This window comes from Artemia franciscana, chromosome 5 (genome assembly GCF_032884065.1).
Source record: "Artemia franciscana chromosome 5, ASM3288406v1, whole genome shotgun sequence".
Lineage (NCBI taxonomy): Eukaryota > Metazoa > Arthropoda > Branchiopoda > Anostraca > Artemiidae > Artemia > Artemia franciscana.
In genome coordinates, this window is record NC_088867.1 from 1,876,675 (window position 1) to 1,901,687 (window position 25,013).

General features: G+C 34.9%; 1 protein-coding gene across 3 annotated transcripts in view; it reads right to left on the reverse strand.

Moving 5' to 3' along the window:
* The window catches only part of LOC136026860 (uncharacterized), a gene marked incomplete at its 5' end in the record, with an annotated part of 35,034 nt that extends 10,021 nt beyond the window's left edge, over positions 1-25,013 (reverse strand). For all 3 annotated transcript variants that reach the window (XM_065703583.1, XM_065703582.1, XM_065703585.1), the window contains 6 exon segments: positions 2,353-2,445; positions 7,579-7,605; positions 11,440-11,505; positions 19,254-19,346; positions 23,037-23,063; positions 24,955-25,013. In XM_065703583.1, coding sequence (XP_065559655.1) covers positions 2,353-2,445; positions 7,579-7,605; positions 11,440-11,505; positions 19,254-19,346; positions 23,037-23,063; positions 24,955-25,013 — 365 coding nt within the window.

Genomic DNA, 25,013 nt, shown 5'->3' on the forward strand with positions numbered 1-25,013 from the left:
TTTAAGTTATTCCCTGGGGGCATAGAAGGTTTTTATAAAAAGCGTTGTTGTAGAAACTTCAAAAAAAGCCCATTTGATTGGAAACTGAGAGGGCTAGTACCCTTTTTGATAGTTGAAAGTATTCAGAGGGTGAATCTCCCCCACGTCTTCCGTTTCTCCAAAAACTTCTGATCCAAAATTTTGATGTAGTTATTTTGTTCAACGTAGTTGAAAAGCCTGGTAATTATGTCTTTGAATATGCAAGCCCTCAGAACAAGGGTTGTAAGTTATGCCTTTGGGGTATATAAGGTTTTTATAGAAAGAATTGACGTAGAAACTTCAAAAAGCACTCATTAGTTTTGAAATTGAGAGGACTAGTGCCTTTGTTATCAGTCGAAAGTAATCAGAAGGCAAATGCCCCCCCCACCCTACAACCACGCCCATCATTTCCTAAAACACTTTCACTCAAAATTTTGTGATAACCACTTTTTTCAACGTAGTTGAAAAATCCGGATAGTTAGATAGATAAGTGTATTTCAAAAACCCATGGGCCATATACACACAAAAATGTAAATAAATAACAAACAAGCAAGGAAATTAACAACAGTACGAATTACAAACACGCAAAAAATACAGAATTCAACGCGAAAAGTGCTTAATCTAACAACATAAGCAATTAGTAATATAAAACTTTTTCTTCTTATAAAGGAGTTATCTATATACACTCCCATTCGAAATATTGTGGTTGGGTTACTGTTTTGCATAATACCCGGAAGCATCAAATTAATCCCATGCAAATAAATTTCCCGTAAATCCAAGAGCACCGGGCATTTCCGGAGAAAATGATCCAAGTCTTCATCATCATCATTACAAAGGGGACAAACATACCGCCTATTAGGACCAGCTATCATTTTATTTTTGTCGAAAGTTTTTGCCTGTTCTGGATTGGAAAACAATTCGCCCTAAGCTGAATCAACGACGTTGAATCATAACCGGTAAATTAAATTTAAAATAAACTTCCTCTTCAAAACGAGGTTTTGCCTGATAATAATGTTGTAGGTTTATAGAATCTAAAACCAGCCCTTGCCAATGCTGAATTTCCTGACTCTCTAATATAAATCATACCTGGCTTTCTAAATATGTTGGTACATCACTAGAACAAAGACCATTATTCCATAAATAAGACATTCCTACTTTTTCTAGTAATGATTTAATTTATAGTGTCCTTTTAAGAGTCAAACTGATTTGAGAGAACCCCCTCCCCCACTACACCCATCATTTTCCCTAACAAACATCCAAAAAAGTTTTGAGACATTAAATTGTTCAATATTGTCGAAAAGCTCAGTAATTACATTTTGGGGGATGCCAGCCCCCCCCCCCCCCCGAAGCCTCAGGGCAAGGGCAGAAAGTTATGCATTTGTTCATTGTTTACATATAGTATATGTTACTGAGAAAAGTTCTGCATGTTTGACTTCTACTTTTCCAAATTACAAAGGGCATTCAGATCAGTCTTCCAGTGAAGGTTGAAGGGGATGTGTTAAACTAGGTCATAACATGTTATGTGTATATAGATTGTCAAAAGGGTGTCCTTCAGGAATGACTGAGTATATTAATTTTGAATTTTCAGGAAATAATAAGGGAGATAATCAATTGAACAAAAATGCAATATTTGCACACTACTACTACTGCTACTACTGTTGCTTCAACTGCTACCAAAAGTACTGTTACTGCTACCACTACTATCACTAGAACTTGTACTTCTGTAGTGAGTACTATTAAGGCTAAGGATATTGAGGAAACGTTGAGGGGAAATTTGAATTAAATCGAAACATACTATGGGTATACAGATTACTGATACGGTCGTATCAGCAATATTTTTGGAACGGCTTATCATACCAAGAGCAAAAAGGTAATATATGCATGCCAATACTAACACCTATACCACTGCTACTTTTTCTTATGCTACTACTGCTACTAAACTACTCCAACTGCTACTTCAATTGCAACAGCTTGTAAATTTTAGAGTGTTAAGTTGAAAAGGGTGTCAAAAGCTTATATGAACAATATTTTTGGAACAGCTGAACGTGTCAAGGTAAAACTTCCGCATTATAAACCTATTATAAACCTATTATACCTATTTATTAACCTATTAGAATTATAAAATTATTTCCACAAAAATTAATCACTCTCGTTTATTTTTTTTTGTTCATGTTATCATCGTTTACTTTCATGATTAGCTTTTGCTTTGATTATATATTTTTTTTGCAAACAAATATTAGTTGGTCTATTTAAAGTAGTTTAATATTCGATCTGTTGGTATTTTGTTGGTCTGTTCGCATTTCTTAACTTAAGTTTTAGGTAAAGAATAATTACCAAAAAATCTTTCTTTTGGCTCTTCCTTTTCAGCTGGATCTGGCTCAGGCTCTGCTTCAGCAAAAGCTTCGCGTTTCGTAAAAAAACCATCATCTGTAAAAAAAAAGTTTCCGTTAACAAAATTAACTGGAAGTCATTTACGCCTGTAGAACATTACATAAAAAAAACTAGGTTTTTTTAACTGAAAGTAAGGAGCGACATTAAAACTTAAAACGGACAGAAATTACTCCGTATATGAAATGGATTGTTCCCTCCGCAATCCCTCGCTCTTTACGCTAAGGCTTTTAATTGTTTTAAAAAGCAGAATTGTGGCAAAGAGTCAAACTTTAGCGTAAAGAGCGAGGGACTGCGGAAGGAACAATCCATTTCATATACGGAGTAATTTCTGTTCGTTTTAAGTTTTAATGTCGCTCCTTACTTTCAGTTAAAAAAACCTAGTTTTTTTTATGTAATTTCTGAACGTTTTTGAATTAATGCATGTTTGATTTTGACTCTCCACACGTAAACTATTCAAACGAAATTTGCATATTAATTCCTTTTTTGGCTAAATGGCTTTCTCTTAGTTTTGATCATACGATTTTGAGAAATATGGGATGGGGAAGGAGGCCTAGTTGCCATGCAATTTTTCGGTTACATAAAAAGGCAACTATTAATTTTAATTTTAACGAATTTTTTTATTAGCAAAAAATATACGTAACTTTAGAATTAACTTACGTAACAAACTTTTATATTCTTTAATTATTATTATGTATATGAGGGGGTTTGTACCCTCGTTAATACCTCGTTCTTTACACTAAATCGTAAGTTTTGTCCCAATTCTTTAAGAATGACCCCTGAATCAGAAAGGCCGTAGAATAAATAGTTGAAATTACTAAAAATACTTTAGCATAAAGAGCGAGGTATTTATCTCCTCCTAAATACCTCGCTCTTTATGCTAAAGTATTTTTAGAACCCCTCATATGCGTAATAATCTCTGTTCGTTTTAAGTTTCAATGCTACTTCTTCCTTTCATTTGAAAAAACGTTTTCATGTTTATTTTTCATTGTTTTCTTATAGTAATGCTAGAGAATCCTGCGCCCTTTTCATTGAATTTTTCTTCCCCCATGACAGATTCCTCCAAGGAAAGATCCTCCAACATAGCCCCCTCTCCTCATTCCCACCCCCAAACAAAATAAAATCCCCCTGAAAACGTCTGTACACTTCCCAATAACCATTACTATATGTAAACACTGGTCAAAGTTTGTAACTTGCAGCCCCTCCCCCAGGGATTCTGGGGGAGTAAGTCATCCCCAAAGACATAGTTATTATGGTTTTCGACTATGTTGAACAAAATGGCTATCTCAAAATTTTGATCCGTTGACTTTGGGAAAAAAATGAGCGTGGGAGGGGGCCTAGATGCCCTCCAATTTTTTTGGTCACTTAAAAAGGGCACTAGAACTTTTCATTTCCGTTAGAATGAGCCCTCTTGCGACATTCTAGGACCACTTGGTCGATACGATGACCCCTGGGAAAAAAAAACAAAAAAAAACAAAAAAACAAACAAATAAACACGCACCCGTGATTTGTCTTCTGGCAAAAAAATACAAAATTCCACATTTTTGTAGATAGGAGCTTGAAACTTCTACAGTAGGGTTCTCTGATACGCTGAATCTGATGGTGTCATTTTCACTAAGATCCTACGACTTTTAGGGGGTGTTTCCTCCTATTTTCCTAAATAAGGCAAATTTTCTCAGGCTCGTAACTTTTGATGGGTAAGATTAAACTTGATGAAACTTATATATTTAAAATCAGCATTAAAATGCGATTCTTTTGATGTAGCTATTGATATCAAAATTCAATTTTTTTGAGTTTTGGTTACTATTGAGCCGGGTCGCTCCTTACTACAGTTCGTTACCACGAACTGTTTGATAAGGGTTTGTCTTCGTTATACAGCTTTTTGGCAGCGTATCAAAAGAAACATGTAGTTAAAGTATGTGTTAGCGAATAATAATGTTAACTTTAGAGACGCTGCTAAAAATATATTTTATATATTTAAATAATAAAAAATAATCAGATAGACGGGTTTTAGTGTTCACATTATAATGATGGTAATTCGAATGGTGTCTTTAGCAGAAAGCATTAATTCTAACAATTACATCACTTAGTAGGTTTTTTTTTTAGCAACTTTTCAAAAAGACGCTTGCACTTAACGTATGAATGAGCGTAAAGTAACGGAAAATAACGGAGCTACTAAAATGGTCTATTAGGGTAAAAAGGAACTTAAATAATGAACAAGGTGTTTTTGTCAAAAAAAACAAAAAACAAAAGCTTCGCGTTTGGTTTTCTTATCCTTCTATCTAAGATTAATGCTCAGCTATGGTGCCTGATAGCTCAGGGCAGGTCTTCCCAAGGGACCGGTGTTTGTAAATGCAACATCAGCACAACCAAACCCGGACCAGGGCTTGTAGCCGTGTGACTAGTAGCCAAAACCATTCCCATATGCACTGTCAAATCCTTAATTATATCCTTGGTTGTAAGCCACGCCTCCAAATCCTCCTTGAGCTAAAATGGTTGAAATTGAAATTTCTAAATAAAATTAACTAAAATTTTTGCTTAAAACAAAAGTTTAAGTAAAAAATGTAAGGATGTATTAAATTTATATTCAAGTGGGTGTATGAACAATGAAACGGTTCTAATAAAACAGCAATTTCGGCAATAGTCGGGGTTAGTCTAGAAATATTGTAGACAGGAAATAAAAATTTGTACTATGTGCCCAATATTGACTTAAAGACTTTCTCTCTACAAATTTGGTATTGGGAATCCTAAAATACTTTTAAGTCGCAGCTGGGGACATAGATACCCTTTTAAATTTTCACTGACTCGCGGCAGCTATAGGGTGTCTTGTCAAGAATTAACTCAATCCTAATTTTCGTAAAAAAAAAGAAAGAAAAGAAAAACACATTTTTTCCACAGGAAGTAAGGAACAATATTGAAACTTAGAACAAACAGAAATGATTCAGTGTATAAGCTGTTGCCCTCTTCTCAATGCCTCGTTCTCAAGCTAAAAAATTTTCACTTTAAAAAAATACTCATTATTCTAATTAAAGAACCCTTTAGTTCCAGGAGTCGTTCTTAAAGAACTGAAACAAAATGATGAACTTTAGTGTAAAGAGTGATGTATTGAGATGGGGACAGCCTCTCTCATATACAGAATTATTTCTGTTCGTTTTAAGCTTCAATTTTGCTCCTTACTTACAGTAGAAAAACTTGTTTTTTTTACTTAATGGTTTATCAAATCATTTCTCAAATCGTTTCTCAAATAATGCCGAGAAATCCAGCTTCCTTCCATGGATAATTCTATCCTCGATGAATTTCCTACAAGTAAATTTCGTGACGACAATTTCGCCTAATAAATTCTCCTTAGTATACTTTCATTTTAAAAAAGATTTCACTTTCTAATTTTTCTCAAATCATATCGGAAGTCTCCCTCCATATCTCCTCCGTATAATTCTCCCTTCTTTAAGCGGAATCCAAATATATAAGGTTCATTAATTTATTTTATCCATCAAAGACTCTGAGCTTGAAAAAATTTCCCCATTTTTGAAAGAGGGGAGAAACGCTCCGTGAAAGACGAGGAATCTTAATGAAAATCATGCCGTCATAATTAGATAATCAGAAAACCCAATAATTAGATAATCAGAAAAAAATGTAAAATTTCACATTTTTGAAGATGGGAATCTTCAAAAATGGGAAATTTTACATTTTTTCGAAAGAAAGATCACAAACCCGTGTACTAATTTATCTCTTTTTTTTCTCAGGAGCGATCGTATCAAACCAATGGTCCTAGGATATCAAGAGTAGGCTCATTCGAACGAAACTTAAAAGTTTGAATTTCCTTTTTAAGTAACGAGAAAGATCGGAGGACAGCTATCCCCCTCCCGTGCCTCTTGTTCCCTAATTTGTTCGATCAATTGAGATAGTCATATCGTTCAACTTAATTGAAGAGTCAAATAACTAAGCTTTTGGAAATAACATAACCCCCACAACCCCTTCGGGAAAAGTCTTTAAGTTTTGAAATTTGCCAGTTGTTTACACATAGTATTTATTATTGGGAATTATAAGTAAATTTTACGGGTGGGGTAGGGTAAATTTTCGGCGAAGGGGATTTTTCACTGGGAGAATTTCTATGGTGAGGTAGGTTATTGGAGGGGGAGGTTTTCGAGGGAAATTTAACACTTGGGGAATTTTTCTAGAATTGGTATATGAAATTTCTTTATCTGTCTTACTTTCTCTTTGCCAACTCGATTTTAAATGTGGAAGTTTTAATGGTAAATGTCCGGGGTAAATTTTCACCAAGATTGACTTTTGCAGATAATATATCCTCCCGATGCTCTAATATCACTTGTTCGAAACGATCACCCCTGGAAAAAAACAAATAGACAAATAAAAAACACGCCTCCGGGACCTTTCTCCTGGCAAATGTTCAATTTTTTTGTATATATGAGCTTGAATCCTCTACAGTAGGTTTGCTGAGATACCAAATCTGATGTTGTGATTTTCATCAGGATCGTTTGACGTTTCTTAAGTGTCCCCCCTTTTTTGAAAAATTGGGCAAATTTTCTCAGGCCTGTAACTTTTGCCGAGTAGCATTAAACTTAATGAATTTTATATAATTTGAATCAAATCAAGTTGAATTAAAATCAAGTTGCATTCAAGCTGTGGCTAACTGGAGAAAAAGCCAACACAGATTGTCTGAGTGAGAGGCAAAGCTGGTATCAGCCTTTTTAAGGGTTGTATAAAAAATATTTTCATTTTCACTTGTTGATAATAAAAATTCAATTCTTTTGATGTATCTATTGTTGTCAAAGCTCTGTTTTTTTTTTGAGTTTCAGTTATTATTGAGCCGTGTCGCTCCTTACTTACAGCTCGTTTACCACAAAATGTTTGAAAAACTTGTTGATTTGAGGAACTTTCATCCGATTTTTTAAGTTTTTTGTAATACAGGAACAGAAAAAAGGAATTTCAAGCAATGGATAAAACAAATATTTGTGTCAGGATAAGGGATGCCAGGATCACCTGCCAAACAAAATTCACATCTATGGGTCATACTATCGAATCAACGCACTTTAAGTTTGGCATTTTAGCCTATTGTCAATGTAACAATTTAAAAACACAAAGAAAAACGGGAATACCAATTAGATATATAAGAAACCTTGAAATAAAAGGCTACTAAAAATGGCAACTTACTGATCATCACAGGGTTTGGCTGACCAACTGAAATAAGAAAAAAACATTTATGTTTATTTTTTTTTTATCAAAAATTACAATATGTTAACACACGGAAAATGAAATTGCAGGTTGTAAGCAAAAATATTTTTACGGGGAGGACAATTAGAAATTAAAGAGAGAGACACAATTAAAAAGTGAAAGAAAGGACAGATACATGGAAAATACGAGGTATCTTAGATATTGGTAATAATTTAAGAGTAAACCCTGCGAACCAGCATTAGGGTTGTGGCGTTTTTTTCTTCTCTAATTATGTTGCTCCGAAACACTACTTCTTTCGCAACTGCCTTTTTTCTCATTATCAGTTGTCTGTAGCTTCAAAGTCTTAAAAAATACAAACTCAAAATTTTTCCTGGATATGCAAATCATGAAACTAGGCAGAGAAGTTTTTTGAAGTTTGTAAAATTCCAGTTATTTTCCAGAAAAAAAAACGCATTTTGCTTCATGTTACACGTGGTGTTTGGAATATTATAGTAAAGTTTTTTTTAGAATAATTTTATGTTGAACTCCTATAGAGCATTTAATTTTTAGTCTAAGAACTTGAGAATAAAATTTTGCGACTCCTCTAGATTTGATCGAAAGGATTCCGTAAAGTCCATCCAGACTGCCAAATTTGTGTTTTTTCAGGTTGTTTTATGAAATTTTGGATCTAATTTTTCTTCAATTAATAGAGTTAATGTCAAAAATACGCCTTTGAAGCTTAGCTTTTTAGAAATCAAATACCGAACACCGATAGGTCATACCGATACAATTTTTCTAAAATTTTCAAATTTGATGTTCATTTTGTTTTGGAAGCTAAATGTTAAGAAAAAGAGCAAGATGACATGCACTCTGCTATATACAATTACTAGCTGTTGGGGTGGCGCTTCGCGCCACCCCAACACCTAGTTGGTGGGGCGCTTCGCGCCCCCCCAAGCCCCCCCGCGCGCGTAAGTCGTTACGCGCCATATTAGTTACGCGCCATTGTAGTTGTGTCCCTGTGTCCCACCTGTGAATATAGATAGATTTATATATGTGTTTCAAACTACGTAAAAATTGCGAATATACAACATTCTTGGCTTTCCCACTACTGGGAGCTTTTCGTTTCCAATTGCCAGCAATTGATCTGAAAATGTTTGACCAGAGTCATCGTTACACAGACAGACAATATATAGAAAATATATATATAAAATATAAATATATATATATTTTCTTTTTAGTTTTTTTGTAGTTTTTACCTTTTTTAGTTTTTTTCTTCTTTTGTATTAATGCTAAAGCCAAGGTTCAAACCTGGAGCCTCTCGGACCTAGAACCTGAAACATAACGCTTTACCAACTCAGCTACTTCGGCTTGAATACATTCGTTTTGAGCAGCTTCCTCAGGTGTTGCCATTGTAGGTTCTTCAGTCATTTTAAAATTAGAAATTTCTCTTTCAACGGTCTTTTTATAATTAAAAATTTGTGTTTGAACGATATTCTTAAATACCTGTGTCCTGGTCGTCATTTATATTCCCTGTGTCCCGGTCGTCATTTGTGTCCCGGTATCCCAGTCTGTAATTTCTCTTTGAGTGTCCCGGTCTGTAATTTCTCTTTGAGTGTTTTTTCTTTTTAGTATTTTTTAGTTTTTTAAATTTTTTCTTTTTTCAGTTTTCTTTTTCTTTTTTATTTTTCAGCGTGTCCTGGTCGTCATTTATATTCCCTGTGTCCCTGTCGTCATGTTTTTTACATTTTTTCAGTTTTCTTTTTCTTTTTTATTTTTCAGCTTCACTATGAAATACATATCGCCGAACCTTTGTTTTTTTTTAACTAAAATCTGGTAGGCATTGATGACCTTATCCAAGTCAAAATCCCAAACCCAATCATCATCGCTATCATTTTCAGTTTTGATATGTTTTTACTCTCGCTGTCCAGGTGGATCTTCATCTAACTGCGCGGTTTTTCCTTTTTTTCTTTTTAGTTTTTAATTGGTTTTTACCTTTTTTTTTAGCTTTTTTAATTTTTTTTCGTTTTTTCTTCTTACTTTTTTTTTTAGTTTTTATCTTTTTTATTTTTTTTTATTTTTATTCTTAATTTTATTAGTTTTCTTTTTCTCTTCTATTTTTCAGTTTTTTCCTTTTTTTTAAGTTTTTTTTTTTAGTTTTTAGTTTTTTTAGTTTTTTAGTTTTTTAGTTTTTTTAGTTTTTTAGCTTTTTTATTTTTTTTATTAGTTTTTAGTTTTTTTGTAGTTTTTGACGTCATGACGTCAACCTGATCCACAGATCCACAGACAGACAGACAATTTATTTTTATATATATAGATAGATAGAAGATATATTCCCTGTGTCCCGGTCGTCATTTGTGTCCCGGTATCCCAGTCTGTAATTTCTCTTTGGGTGTCCCGGTCTGTAATTTCTCTTTGAGTGTTTTTTCTTTTTAGTATTTTTTAGTTTTGGTCCCGGTATCCCAGTCTGTAATTTCTCTTTGAGTGTCCCGGTCTGTAATTTCTCTTTGAGTGTTTTTTCTTTTTAGTATTTTTTAGTTTTTTACATTTTTTCTTTTTTCAGTTTTCTTTTTCTTTTTTTAGTTTTTATCTTTTTTATTTTTATTTATTTTTATTCTTAATTTTATTAGTTTTCTTTTTCTCTTCTATTTTTCAGTTTTTTCCTTTTTTTTAAGTTTTTTTTTTTAGTTTTTAGTTTTTTTTAGTTTTTTAGTTTTTTTAGTTTTTTAGCTTTTTTATTTTTTTTATTAGTTTTTAGTTTTTTTGTAGTTTTTGACGTCATGACGTCAACCTGATCCACAGATCCACAGATCCACAGACAACTTATTTTTATATATATAGATTAACCGCTCAGCTAGAAATACAATTTTACGCAATGAACTTTCTCACGCATGTACGTTAAACACAGTAAAGAGTATACAGTCTCAATTTAGGTAGAAACAAAAACAATGTAAATGTAGTTTGACGATGACTTTGTGTTTGGGAAATTCTCTAATTACGTGCTGGCCTTAAAAAAAATAACTTAAAATAACCAAAAGGAATATGCATTACAATAACCAAAAAACGCATTATGCTTCATGTTACACGAGGTGATTAAAATTTCATAGTAAAGTTTTTTTTTTTAGAACAATTTTATGTTGAACTCCTATAGAGTATTAATTTTTAATCTGAGAACTTGAAAATAAAATTTTGCAACTCATCTAGATTTGATCGAAAGAATTCCGGAAAGTTCATCCAGAATGTCAAATTTGTGTTTTTCCTGGTTATTTTATGAAATTCTTGATCTGATTCTTCTTGCATTTTAAATGAGTAGTAATGTCAAAAGTAGGCAAGATAACATGAAATTTCATAAATAGGAAATTACTTTATTCACATAGAAAATATTTTCCAAAGTTATCATGATGTATCGTATGTTTTTTTAAATGTAGCTTTCTTTTTAGACAAGGTGGATTTTTTCAATGCAGATAAAACAGATCGGGATTTTTTAAGAATAAGTGGCAATATGGGTTTCTCAAAAATAAAATTTCTTCAGTTACTTTTCTAGTGTAAACTATTTATATTGCAAGTTGTTACATTTTGTGTAAGTAAAATACCCTAACTTCGAAGCTAAACTTTTCAGAAAAAAAATTTGAATACTGATAAAACTTCATATTTCATTTTGGGAAACCTAAGAAAGTCTCTGCATTTCTCATATTCATTTCTGAACTAATACAGTAAATTCTGATATTGACACAGGAGTTCTGGTGGTTATTTATTTTTTCTGAAGATCCGATGTTGATATAAGATATGAATCCGTTCATGAATATCCGATATAAAATATATAAGAAAGCTCGAAATAAGTGGCTACTAAAAAAGGCAACTTACGTCTTGAGAACTCATTACTCAGTACCTTCTCATCAGAATCTGCAGCTTCAGGGTATGGCAGAGCAACTGAAATAAGAAAAAAACATTTATGCTTCTTTTTTTTCATCAGAAATTACAATATGTTTACACAGGAAAAATGAAATTACAGGTTGTAAGCAAAAATATTTTTACGGGGAGGACAACTAGGAATTTAAGAGAGAGACATAATTAAAAAGTTAAAGAAAGGACTGATACATGGAAAATACGAGGTGTCTTAGATATTGGTAATATTTTAAGAGCAACCCTGCGAACCAGCTTTAGGGTTGTGGTATTTTTTCCTTCTCTAATTATGTTGTTTCGCAACACTACCACAACTGCTTTCGCAACTGCCTTTTTTCTCATTATCAGTTGTGTGTAGCTTCAAAGTACTAAAAAATACAAACTCAAAATTTTTTCTGGATATGGGAATCATGAAACTAGGTAGATAAGTTTTTGTGAATTTTGTAAAATTCCAGTTATTTTCCTGAAAAAAAACGCATTTTGCTTCATGTTTTACATGATGTTTAAAATATTATTTTATTTTTGATCTGATTTTTCTTGTATTTTTATAGAGTAGTAATGTCAAAAGTAGGCAAGATAACATGAGATTTCATAAATAGGAAATTACTTTTTCCACGTAGAAAACATTCTCCTGGCCTGGACTACACAAGATTGCTCTTGATATGCATACGCGGTAGTTCATCGCGGTAGATGATAAAAAAACACATAACATTTGTGTTCAATAAATAGCAAATGTTAAAGTGAATGTGCCCAAACCTTTACCGGTGGCAATTTCAATAGTTTCATCTACAATGAGCATATCACATTGTTTTTGTCTTATAGACTATTGTCAGATAAAGTTAATCCCTGTTCATCCCCACCCCCCTATGTGGAGGTTAAAATTGTATGCTGCTTGTGTATTAATACCGTTGATCAGTCATTCGAAGGGCTGAAAAACTTTTACTTAGATCTTTTTGATTAGTTCTTACCCACAAAGTTTGATTTTGCAAGATTCAACAATAACCGACCATCATATGTTTACTCCACCTACCCTTGAATTAGTCTCTATCACTTTGATATCCAAAGTGTTTTTCCTCTTTTCTCTTCCCAATCCAACAAACCATCAATACTATTCAAGTATTATAGAAAATCAGTCAAAGTGACCGTTCCGATAAGGAACTAATTCACCGATATACTAGACCTTAAGTCCATAAGCTAAGAACTCGGCATACTTAGTTCTTTATACTACCGCATACTTAGTTCTTTAATTCCTTAAGAAGTTCTTAACAACCAGAATAAATGGGATCCAGACATTTCACCTAGGGATCCTTTGCTTACCCTTTGCTATCAGAAGCGCACACACTGCAAGAATAATTCTGATATCCACTTTGCTGTCCATGGAGAAAGTCAGCCATTTTTGCCGAGAGAGGAAGTTAGCAGAACAGATTACCCATGGATATTTAAAAATCTTATTTTCTGTAACTATAGGAATGCGATCAAAACGAACTCATTTTCATGGCAGTGCCCTAGTTGTATATGTTTAAAAAATAAATTTAATCTAGTAATAAATAAGTACCAATCTGACAGACATATATTTCATCTAAGCTTTCTAAAATTGGGACAGTATACGACACTGTATATCATAGACTGTGCAATATCGCTGAAACGACTAGTGCCCTTTTTAATACTTATAAGTGATTGGAGCACAACTAACCCACCTCCCACGCCCACCCTTTCCTCATACACATCCAAGCAAAATTTTGAGATAACCATTTTATTCAGCGTAGTTGAAAGGTCCAGAAATTTTGTCTTTGATAATAATAAATCCTCCCCACCAGCCCTCAGGGCAAGCTTGCAAGGTATGCCCAGAGGGCATATAAGGTTTTCACAGAAAGATTTGTCGCAGAAACTTCAAAAAGGGCTAATTTGATTGGAAATTGAAACTTCTAGTGCCCTTTTTCATAGCCGAAAGGATTGGAGCGCAGCTAACTCCCTACGCCCACACTTTTCCCAAACAAATCTAATCAAAATTTTGAGATAGCAACATATTTTGTTCAACATAGTTGAAAGGTCCGGAAATCATTTCTTTGAGGATGACAATCCCCACAGTCCTCAGAGTAAATGTTTTAAGTTATTCCTTGGGGGCATAGAAGGTTTTTATGAAAAAGCTTTGTTGTAGAAACTTCAAAAAGGCCTCATTTGATTGGAAATTGAGAGGGCTAGTGCCTTTTTTGATAGTTGAAAGTATTCAAAGGGTGAATCTCCCCCACGTCTTCCATTTCTCCAAAAACTTCTGATCCAAAATTTTGATATATTTATTTTGTTCAACATAGTTGAAAAGTCTGGTAATTATGTCTTTGAATATGCAAGCCCTCAGGACAAGGGTTGTAAGTTATGCCTTTGGGGTATATAAGGTTTTTATAGAAAGAATTGACGTAGAAACATCAAAAAGGACTCATTAGTTTTGAAATTGAGAGGACTAGTGCCTTTGTTATCAGTCTAAAGTGATCAGAAGGCAAATGCCCCCCCCCCCCGACAACCACGCCCATCATTTCCTAAAACACTTTCACTCAAAATTTTGAGATAACCACTTTTTTCAACGTAGTTGAAAGTTCTGGATTGATAGATAGATACGTGTATTTCAAAAACCCATGGGCCACATACACACAAAAATGTAAATAAATAGCAAACAAGCAAGGAAATTAACAACAGTACGAATTACAAACACGCACAAAATACAAAATTCAACGCGAAAAGTGCCTAATCTAACAGCAAAAGAAATTAGTCATATAAAACTTTTTCTTCTTATTAAGGATTTATCTATATACGCTCCCATTCGAAATATTGTGGTTGGGTTATTTTTTGCATAATACCCGGAAGCATCAAATTAATCCCATGGAAATAAATTTCCCGTAAATCCAAGAGCACCGGGTATTTCCGGAGAAAATGAATCAAGTCTTCATCATCATCATTACAAATGGGACAAACATACCGCCTATCAGGACCAACTATCATTTTATTTTTGCCGAAAGTTTTTTGCCTGTTCTGGATTGGAAGACAATTCGCTTTAAGCTGAATCCAACGACGTTGAATCATAGCCGGTAAATTAAATTTAAAATAAACTTCCTCTTCAAAACGAGGTTTTGCCTGATTATAATGTTGTAGGGTTGTAGAATCAAGAACCAGCCCTTGCCAATGCTGAATTTCCTGACTCTCTAATATAAATCGTACCAAGGGGGGACCAGCCCCTGGGGGTCCTAAAACATAACTGTATAAAACAAATAAAATAAAATAAAACAAACCTCTCCTTTTAACAAATGAATTATGGGCTCTATAAATCAAGGCAGAATTACTACCGCGTCCGGGGAAACCGACGAACCTAGCAATTTGATGATGATGATGATGATGGCGAATGGAAGTAATATTGAACATACTACCGCGTACGGGGAAGCCAACGAACATGCTACTGCGTACGGGGAAACCGACGATTATAATAGGCCTATGACGACCCCCGGACGGGATGAGGATACCCTACGGATCATCTCCACTAAAACTGTACTCAACATAGGAACCCTCAACACCCGGACTCTAGCCAAACCAGGAAAAATGGATCTACTACTGAGAGAACTAAACCGATACAAGTGGGACTTAGTCGGGCTATCTGAGACACACCTCCCCCGAACCGGTGAAGAAACTATCTCTGGAACCTCCCTCCTACTCTCGGGACGCACCGATGGCACTCACAGACAGGGTGTTGGATTCATCCTCTCACCAACTACAAAAAAGGCGCTGATATCCTTCCCGCCCTTATCTGAAAGGAATAGCAACCATTAGACTAAAGGGATCCGTGTCAAACCTTACCATCATCCAGGTATATGCTCCTGACTCTGCCCGAAGCGATGAAGAATGCGAAGAGTTCTACTTTCAACTTTAAAGTGTCACCGACCAAACACCAAAGAAAGATATGCTCATCGTCATGGGCGACTTCAATGCTATCACGGGCAACGATCAGACTGATCGGGGAGATGTAATGGGACCGCATGGCCACGGCCGACTGAACGGAAGAGGTGAAAAGCTAATTAGTTTCTGTAGAGAAAACGACCTGTATATAACTAACACTGCCTTTAAACACAGACACCGCCGGAAGGTCACCTGGAGATTCTCCGACGGAGTAACTGAAAACATGATAGGCTATGTGCTGATATCTAAACGCTGGAAGTCCTCAATAATGGATACTGTATCCCTTCCTGGTGCGGACTTTGATTCAGATCACTCACTCTTGATGTCCAAACTCAAGCTAAGACTGAAACGACTCCCCAAGACGACAAGAATCCCTAGATTCCGGACAGAGCTGCTTCGTGACCCCATAAAAAAGGCGCCTATACCACCAACCTATCGTCAAAATTCCGAGCTATCCTAGAGAACTTCACTTCCCTCACTACCGTCGAAGAGATTGATCAACTGGCTGAGCATGCAACTTCTGCAGTTTTGGAGACAGCAAATGATATCCTCGGGAGGAAAACGAAAGACGAAAAGCCGTGGATTACTGAAGAAGTAATCCAACTATGTAACCAAAAGCGTCTCTGCAACAACAAAGCTTACCCATGCAGCTGAGACACCTTTAAATATCCCAAAAGGAGAATCAAACGGGAAGTCCGAAAGGCCTTGCGTAACCATGTTACCGAGAAATGCAAGGAATGCGAAACCCAGTTTAGCAACGGAAATAGTCAAAAACTCTTCAAAACAGTTCGTGAACTGTCTAGCAGGAAAGATCCCACCTCCACAGCAATCCTATACAAACAAAATAATCCCATCAACGACGCAAAAATGAAGCTCGAACGATGGAAGGAATATTTTGAAGATAAATTAAATCCCCAGATCATTGCCGATCCCAGCATCCTAAAGTCCTTCCCCATTAATGATCGAGAACCTCCACCACCACTCTTAAAATCAGAAACTGAGGCAGCGATAAGATCCCTGAAACGAGGGAAGGCCCCAGGACTGGACGGTATCACTGCTGAACTAATTAACATTGACTCAGAGGACGTCGTCGAATTGTACCACAAAGTTGTGTCAACCGCATGGTCAACGGGCCACGTCCCACAGCTATGGTGTAAGGCAGCAGTGGTCCCAATCCACAAAAAAGGCTCAAGAAGAGAGTGTGAGAACTACCGCCCGATCAGCTTGACCAGTCATCAAGCTAGAATACTAACCAAAACTCTCCTACGTAGAATCCAAGCAATTGCAGCCTCCGTTCTGGGTGAATACCAAGCTGACTTCCGACCTTGACGATCGACCATTGACCAAATCTTCACCGTTCGCCAGCTCGTGGAACGCTTTGTCGAGTTCAACAGGGACCTATATCATCTCTTTATTGACTTTCAGCAAGCCTTCGATTTAATCTGGAGGAAAGATCTGTGGCACATCCTAAGACATTACGGTATCCCCGACAAAATCTTCACGATTATTGAGAATATATACAGCCAATCCAGAAGCCGGATACTCACCACTGATGGACTTTCTGATGAATTCTCAACATCCTCGGGAGTTTTACAAGGATGTATTCTGTCGCCCCACCTGTTTAACCTGTTTCTTCATGCCATACTGTCACTAATAACAGACGAACATGGAGCCAAAATAGGTGGAGTCCTAGTAAACAAGCTCGCCTATGCTGACGACATCGACCAGCTTTCTACAACGGCCGCTGATCTAAAAAGACAAGCAGACAATCTCAACGAAGCCACAAAACCTTTTGGCATGCAAATTAACGCCAAAAAAATGAAAGTTATGGTCACGCCACGCCAAAAACAAGCAGCTACTCCTTCCATAATGATTGACGGCCAGCCAGTTGAAACGGTCGACCAATTCATCTACCTAGGCAGTCTCCTCACAGCGGACAATTGTCACACCTCCGACATCAAACGCCGCCTAGCTCTTGCTAGCTCCAGTTTTAAAAGGCTCACAAATATCTGGAAATGCCGAAACCTGTCGAACCAGCTGAAGTTCAACTTTTCAACAGCCTGATTGTGCCAATTGCTATATATGGGTGCGAGACCGGGACCTTGAAGATCGAAAATGAGCACAACCTACTTGCATTCGAGATAAAATGTCTCCGTCGCATCGCAAGAATCACCTACACTGAACATGTGACCAATGAGGAGGTGCGAAGACGGCTGAAGTCCCCCGACACAATCCTAAATAAAATCAAACAACAACAACTGCGATGGTTCGGGCATGTCAAGAGAACGGACCACGACCGTCTACCAAAAATCTCCCTCGAAAGAACCATAGACGGATCTCGACCACGACAAAGACCTAGCAAGAGGTGGATTGAAAACTTTGACCGAAAGCGCATCGCTGAGTTGATTTGAACTGCACACGATAGAACAACGTACCGAGCCCTAGTTCATGCCTTGTCAAAAGAAGTGGCCCCAAAACGTCCCGCGAGGATGGACGGGACTTAAGTAAGTAAGTAAGTTGTAAGAGTCAAACTGATTTGAGAGAACCCCCTCCCCCACTAAGCCCATCATTTTCCCTAACAAACATCCAAAAAAGTTTTGAGACATCAATTTGTTCAGTATTGTTGAAAAGCTCAGTAATTACATTTTGGGGGATGCCAGCCCCCCAAGCCTCAGGGCAAGGGCGGCAAGTTACGCATTTGTTCATTGTTTACATATAGTATATGTTATTGAGAAAAGTTCTGCATGTTTGACTTCTACTTTTCCAAAATACAAAGGGCATTCAGATCAGTCTTCCAGTGAAGGTTGAAGGGGATGTGTTAAACTAGGTCATAACATGTTATGTGTATATAGATTGTCAAAAGGGTGTCCTTCAGGAATGACTGAGTATATTAATTTTGAATTTTCAGGAAATAATAAGGGAGATGATCAATTGAACAAAAATGCAATATTTGCACGCTACTACTACTGCTACTACTGCTGCTTCAACTGCTACCAAAAGTACTGTTACTGCTGCCACTACTATCACTAGAACTAGTACTTCTGTAGTGAGTACTATTAAGGCTAAGGATATTGAGGAAACGTTGAAGGGAAATCTTAATTAAATAGAAACATACTATGGGTATACAGATTACTGATACGGTTGTATCAGCAACATTTTTGGAACGGCTTATCATACCAAGAGGAAATTTCAGGGGCATCATCAGCGGGTTGTTCAGTTTACCAAAAGACAAAATATATGCGCATGTGAACTATCAAAAGGGCGAATCTCAAGAATTGATTTTTGTATTAAGTTGAATATTTCGGAGAATACTTAATTATGATCGATTAATTAAGATCAATTGGCAAAAAGGTAATATATGCATGCCAATACTAACACCTATACCACTGCTACTTTTTCTTATGCTACTACTGCTACTAAACTACTCCAACTACTGCTTCAATTGCAACAACTTGTAAATTTTAGAGTGTTAAGTTGAAAAGTACGTTGAAAGGGTGTCAAAAGCTTATATGAACAATATTTTTGGAACAGCTGAACGTGTCAAGGTAAAACTTCTGCATTATAAACCTATTATAAACCTATATTAAACCTATTATACCTATTTATTAACCTATTATAATTATAAACTTATTTCCAAAAAAATTAATCACTCTCGTTTATTTTTTTTGTTCATGTTATCATCGTTTACTTTCATGATTAGCTTTTGCTTTGATTATATATTTTTTTTGCAAACAAATATTAGTTGGTCTATTTAAAGTAGTTTAGTATTCGATCTGTTGGTATTTTGTTGGTCTGTTCGCATTTCTTAACTTAAGTTTTAGGTAAAGAATAATTACCAAAAAATCTTTCTTTTGGCTCTTCCTCTTCAGCTGGATCTGGCTCAGGCTCTGCTTCAGCAAAAGCTTCGCGTTTCGTAAAAAAACCATCATCTGTAAAAAAAAAAGTTTCCGTTAATAAAATTAACTGGAAGTCATTTACGCCTGTAGAACATAAGGGTTTGTGTTCGTTATACAGCTTTTTGGCAGCGTATCAAAAGAAACATGTAGTTAAAGTATGTATTAGCGAATAATAATGTTAACTTTAGAGACGCTGCTAAAAATATATTTTATATATTTAAATAATAAAAAATAATCAGATAGACGGGTTTTAGTGTTCACATTATAATGATGGTAATTCGAATGGTGTCTTTAGCAGAAAGCATTAATTCTAACAATTACATCACTTAGTAGGTTTTTTTTTAGCAACTTTTCAAAAAGACACTTGCACTTATCGTATGAATGAGCGTAAAGTAACGGAAAATAACGGAGCTACTAAAATGGTCTATTAGGGTTTAAAAGTAACTTAAATAAAGAACAAGGTGTTTTTGTAAAAAAAAAACCTTCGAGTTTGGTTTTTTTATCCTTCTATCTAAGATTAATGCTCAGCTATGGTGCCTGATAGCTCAGGGCAGGTCTTCCCAAGGGACCGGTGTTTGTAAATGCAACATCAGCACAACCAAACCCAGACCAGGGCTTGTAGCCGTGTGACTAGTAGCCAAAACCATTCCCATATGCACTGTCAAATCCTTAATTATATCCTTGGTTGTAAGCCACGCCTCCAAATCCTCCTTGAGCTAAAATAGTTGAAATTGAAATTTCTAAATAAATTTAACTAAAATTTTTGCTTAAAACAAAAGTTTAAGGAAAAAATGTAAGGGTGAATTAAATTTATATTCAAGTGGGTGTATGAACAATGAAACGGTTCTAATAAAACAGCAATTTCGGCAATAAAAATTTAAATAAGTAATTCGCATCGTTTATTCTAAGAAGGCTAGTATTACTAATCGCTCCATTCCTTATACAAAACTATCTTTTCAATTATATTTTCGATCCACTTGTTCTTTTCTTCAGAAGGGGGGATATTGGCACTTTATTTTATAAATGTTTTATTAGCTATCTTTTTTAATTTCGTTAGAAAAATAGAGAAAAACAAAAATGCCCATCCCTCCTCCAATTTGAGTTTGAATTTTTTTTTCACATCTCCATTTTCAAAATTAAAAAAAAATCCATGCCCATCCCAGTATTTTCGTGACTTAGCGGAACCATTTTACTTAGTTCAGAATAGGGGTTAGTCTAGAAAATATTGTAGACAGGAAATAAAAATTGTACTATGTGCCCAATATGGACTTAGAGACTTTCTCTCTACAAATTTGGTGTTAGGAATCCTAAAATACTTTTAAGTCGCAGCTGGGGACATAGATACCCCTTTAAATTTTCACTGACTCGCGGCAGCTACAGCGTGTCTTGTCAATAATTAACTCAATCCTACTTTTCGTAAAAAAAAGGAAGAAAAGAAAAACACATTTTTTCCACGGGGAGTAAGGAACAATATTGAAACTTAGAACAAACAGAAATGATTCAGTGTATAAGCTGTTGTCCTCTTCTCAATGCCTCGTTCTGAAGCTAAAAATTTTTCACTTTAAAAAAATACTCATTATTCTAATTAAAAAACCCTTTAGTTCCAGAAGTCGTTCTTAAATAATTGAAACAAAAAGTTGAACTTTAGCGTAAAGAGTGATGTATTGAGATGGGGACAGCCTCTCTCATATACAGAATTATTTCTGTTCGTTTTAAGCTTCAATTTTGCTCCTTACTTACAGTAGAAAAACTTGTTTTTTTTTTACTTAATGGTTTATCAAATCATTTCTCAAATTGTTTCTCAAATAATGCCGAGAAATCCAGCTTCCTTCCATGGATAATTATATCCTCGATGAAAATCCTACAAGTAAATTTCGTGACGACAGTTTCGCCTAATAAATTCTCCTTAGTATACTTTCATTTGAAAAAAGATTTCACTTTCTAATTTTTCTCAAATCATATCGGAAGTCTCCCTCCATATCTCCTCCGTATAATTCTCCCTTCTTTAAGCGGAATCCAAATGTATAAGGTTTATTAATTTATTTTATCCATAAGACTCTGAGCTTGAAAAAATTGCCCCATTTTTGAAAGAGGGGATAAACGCTCCGTGAAAGACGAGGAATCTTAATGAAAATCATGCCGTCATAATTAGATAATCAGAAAACCCCATAATTAGATAATCAGAAAAAAATGTAAAATTTCACATTTTTGAAGATGGGAATCTTCAAAAATGTGAAATTTTACATTTTTTTCGAAAGAAAGATCACAAACCCGTGCACTAATTTATCTCTTTTTTTTCTCAGGAGCGATCGTATCAAACCAGTGGTCCTAGAATATCAAGAGTAGGCTCATTCGAACGAAACTTAAAAGTTCGAATTTCCTTTTTAAGTAACGAGAAAGATCGGAGGACAGCTACCCCCCTCCCACGCCTCTTGTTCCCTAATTTGTTCGATCAATTGAGATAGTCATATCGTTCAACTTAATTGAAGAGTCAAATAACTAAGCTCTTGGAAATAACATGACCCCCACTACCCCTTCGGGAAAAGTCTTTAAGTTTTGAAATTAGCCAGTTGTTTACATATAGTATTTATTATTGGGAATTATGCGTAAATTTTACGGGTGGGGTAGGGTAAATTTTCGGCAAAGGGGATTTTTCACTGGGAGAATTTCTATGGTGAGGTAGGTTTTTGGAGGGGGAGATTTTCGAGGAAAATTTAACACTGGGGGAATTTTTCTAGAATTGGTATATGAAATTTTTTTATCTGTCTTACTTTCTCTTTGCCAACTCGAGTTTAAATGTGGAAGTTTTAATGGTAAATGTCCGGGGTAAATTTTCACCAAGATTGACTTTTGCAGATAATATTTCCTCCCGATGCTTAAATATCACTTGTTCGATACGATCACCCCTGGAAAAAAACAAATAAAAAACACGCCTCCGGGACCTTTCTCCTGGCAAATGTTCAAAATTTGTGTATATATGAGCTTGAATCCTCTACATTAGGATTGTTGAGATACCAAATCTGATGTTGTGATTTTCATCAGGATCGTTTGACGTTTCTTAAGTGTCCCCCCTTTTTTGAAAAATTGGGCAAATTTTCTCAGGCCTGTAACTGTTGACGAGTAGCATTAAACTTGATGAATTTTATATAATTTGAATCAAATCAAGTTGAATTAAAATCAAGTTGCATTCAAGCTGTGGCTAACTGGAGAAAAAGCCAACACAGATTGTCCGAGTGAGAGGCAAAGCTGGTATCAGCCTTTTTAAGGGTTGTATAAAAAAATATTTTCATTTTCTCTTGTTGATAATAAAAATTCAATTCTTTTGATGTATCTATTGTTGTCAAAGCTCTGTTTTTTTTTGAGTTTCAGTTACTATTGAGCCGTGTCGCTCCTTACTTACAGCTCGTTTACCACAAAATGTTTGAAAAACTTGTTGATTTGAGGAACTTTCATCCGATTTTTTAAGTTTTTTGTAATACAGGAACAGAAAAAGGAATTTCAAGCAATGGATAAAACAAATATTTGTGTCAGGATAAGGGATGCCAGGATCACCTGCCAAACAAAATTCACATCTATGGGTCATACTATCGAATCAACGCACTTTAAGTTTGGCATTTTAGCCTATTGTCAATGTAACAATTTAAAAACACAAAGAAAAACGGGAATACCAATTAGATATATAAGAAACCTTGAAATAAAAGGCTACTAAAAATGGCAACTTACTGATCATCACAGGGTTTGGCTGACCAACTGAAATAAGAAAAAAACATTTATGTTTATTTTTTTTTTATCAAAAATTACAATATGTTAACACACGGAAAATGAAATTGCAGGTTGTAAGCAAAAATATTTTTACGGGGAGGACAATTAGAAACTAAAGAGAGAGACACAATTAAAAAGTGAAAGAAAGGACAGACACATGGAAAATACGAGGTATCTTAGATATTGCTAATAATTTAAAAGTAAACCCTGCGAACCAGCTTTAGGGTTGTGGCGTTTTTTTCTTCTCTAATTATGTTGCTCCGAAACACTACTTCTTTCGCAACTGCCTTTTTTCTCATTATCAGTTGTCTGTAGCTTCAAAGTCTTAAAAAATACAAACTCAAAATTTTTCCTGGATATGCAAATCATGAAACTAGGCAGAGAAGTTTTTTGAAGTTTGTAAAATTCCAGTTATTTTCCAGAAAAAAAACGCATTTTGCTTCATGTTGCACGTGGTGTTTGGAATATTATAGTAAAGTTTTTTTTAGAATAATTTTATGTTGAACTCCTATAGAGCATTTAATTTTTAGTCTAAGAACTTGAGAATAAAATTTTGTGACTCCTCTAGATTGATCGAAAGGATTCCGTAAAGTCCATCCACACTGCCAAATTTGTGTTTTTTCGGGTTGTTTTATGAAATTTTGGATCTAATTTTTCTTCAATTAATAGAGTTAATGTCAAAAATACGCCTTTGAAGCTTAGCTTTTTAGAAATCAAATACCGAATACCGATAGGTCATACCGATACAATTTTTCTAAAATTTTCAAATTTGATGTTCATTTTATTTTGGAAGCTAAATGTTAAGAAAAAGAGCAAGAAGACATGCACTCTGCTATATACAAATATTAACCGCTCAGCTAGAAATACAATTTTACGCAATGAACTTTCTCACGCATGTACATTAAACTCAGTAAAGAGTATACAGTCTCAATTTAGGTAGAAACAAAAACAATGTAAATGTAGTTTGACGATGACTTTGCGCATAAAAACCGTATTTTGGAAATTCTCTAATTACGTGCTGGCCTTAAAAAAATAACTTAAAATAACCAAAAGGAATATGCATTACAATAACCAAAAAAACGCATTATGCTTCATGTTACACGTGGTGATTAAAATTTTATAGTAAAGTTTTTTTTTAGAACAATTTTATGTTGAACTCCTATAGAGTATTAATTTTTAATCTGAGAACTTGAAAATAAAATTTTGGAACTCATCTAGATTTGATCGAAAGAATTCCGGAAAGTTCATCCAGACTGCCAAATTTGTGTTTTTTCGGGTTGTTTTATGAAGTTTTTGATATGATTTTTCTTGCATTTTAATAGAGTAGTAATGTCAAAAATACACAAGATAACATGAAATTTCATAAATAGGAAATTACTTTGTTCACGTAAAAAATATTTTCCAAAGTTATCATGATGTATCGTATGTTTTTTTAAATGTAGCTTTCTTTTTAGACAAGGTGGATTTTTTTCAATGCAGATAAAACAGATCGGGATTTTTTAAGAATAAGTGCCAATATTGGTTTCTCAAAAATAAAATTTCTTCAGTTACTTTTCTAGTGTAAACTTTTTATATTGCAAGTTGTTACATTTTGTGTAAGTAAAATACCCTAGCTTCGAAGCTAAACTTTTCAGAAAAAAAATTTGAATACTGATAAAACTTCATATTTCATTTTGGGAAACCTAAGAAAGTCTCTGCATTTCTCATATTCATTTCTGAACTAATACAGTAAATTCTGATATTGACACAGGAGTTCTGGTGGTTATTTATTTTTTCTGAAGATCCGATGTTGATATAAGATATGAATCCGTTCATGAATATCCGATATAAAATATATAAGAAACCTCGAAATAAGTGGCTACTAAAAAAGGCAACTTACGTCTTGAGAACTCATTACTCAGCACCTTCTCATCAGAATCTGCAGCTTCAGGGTATGGC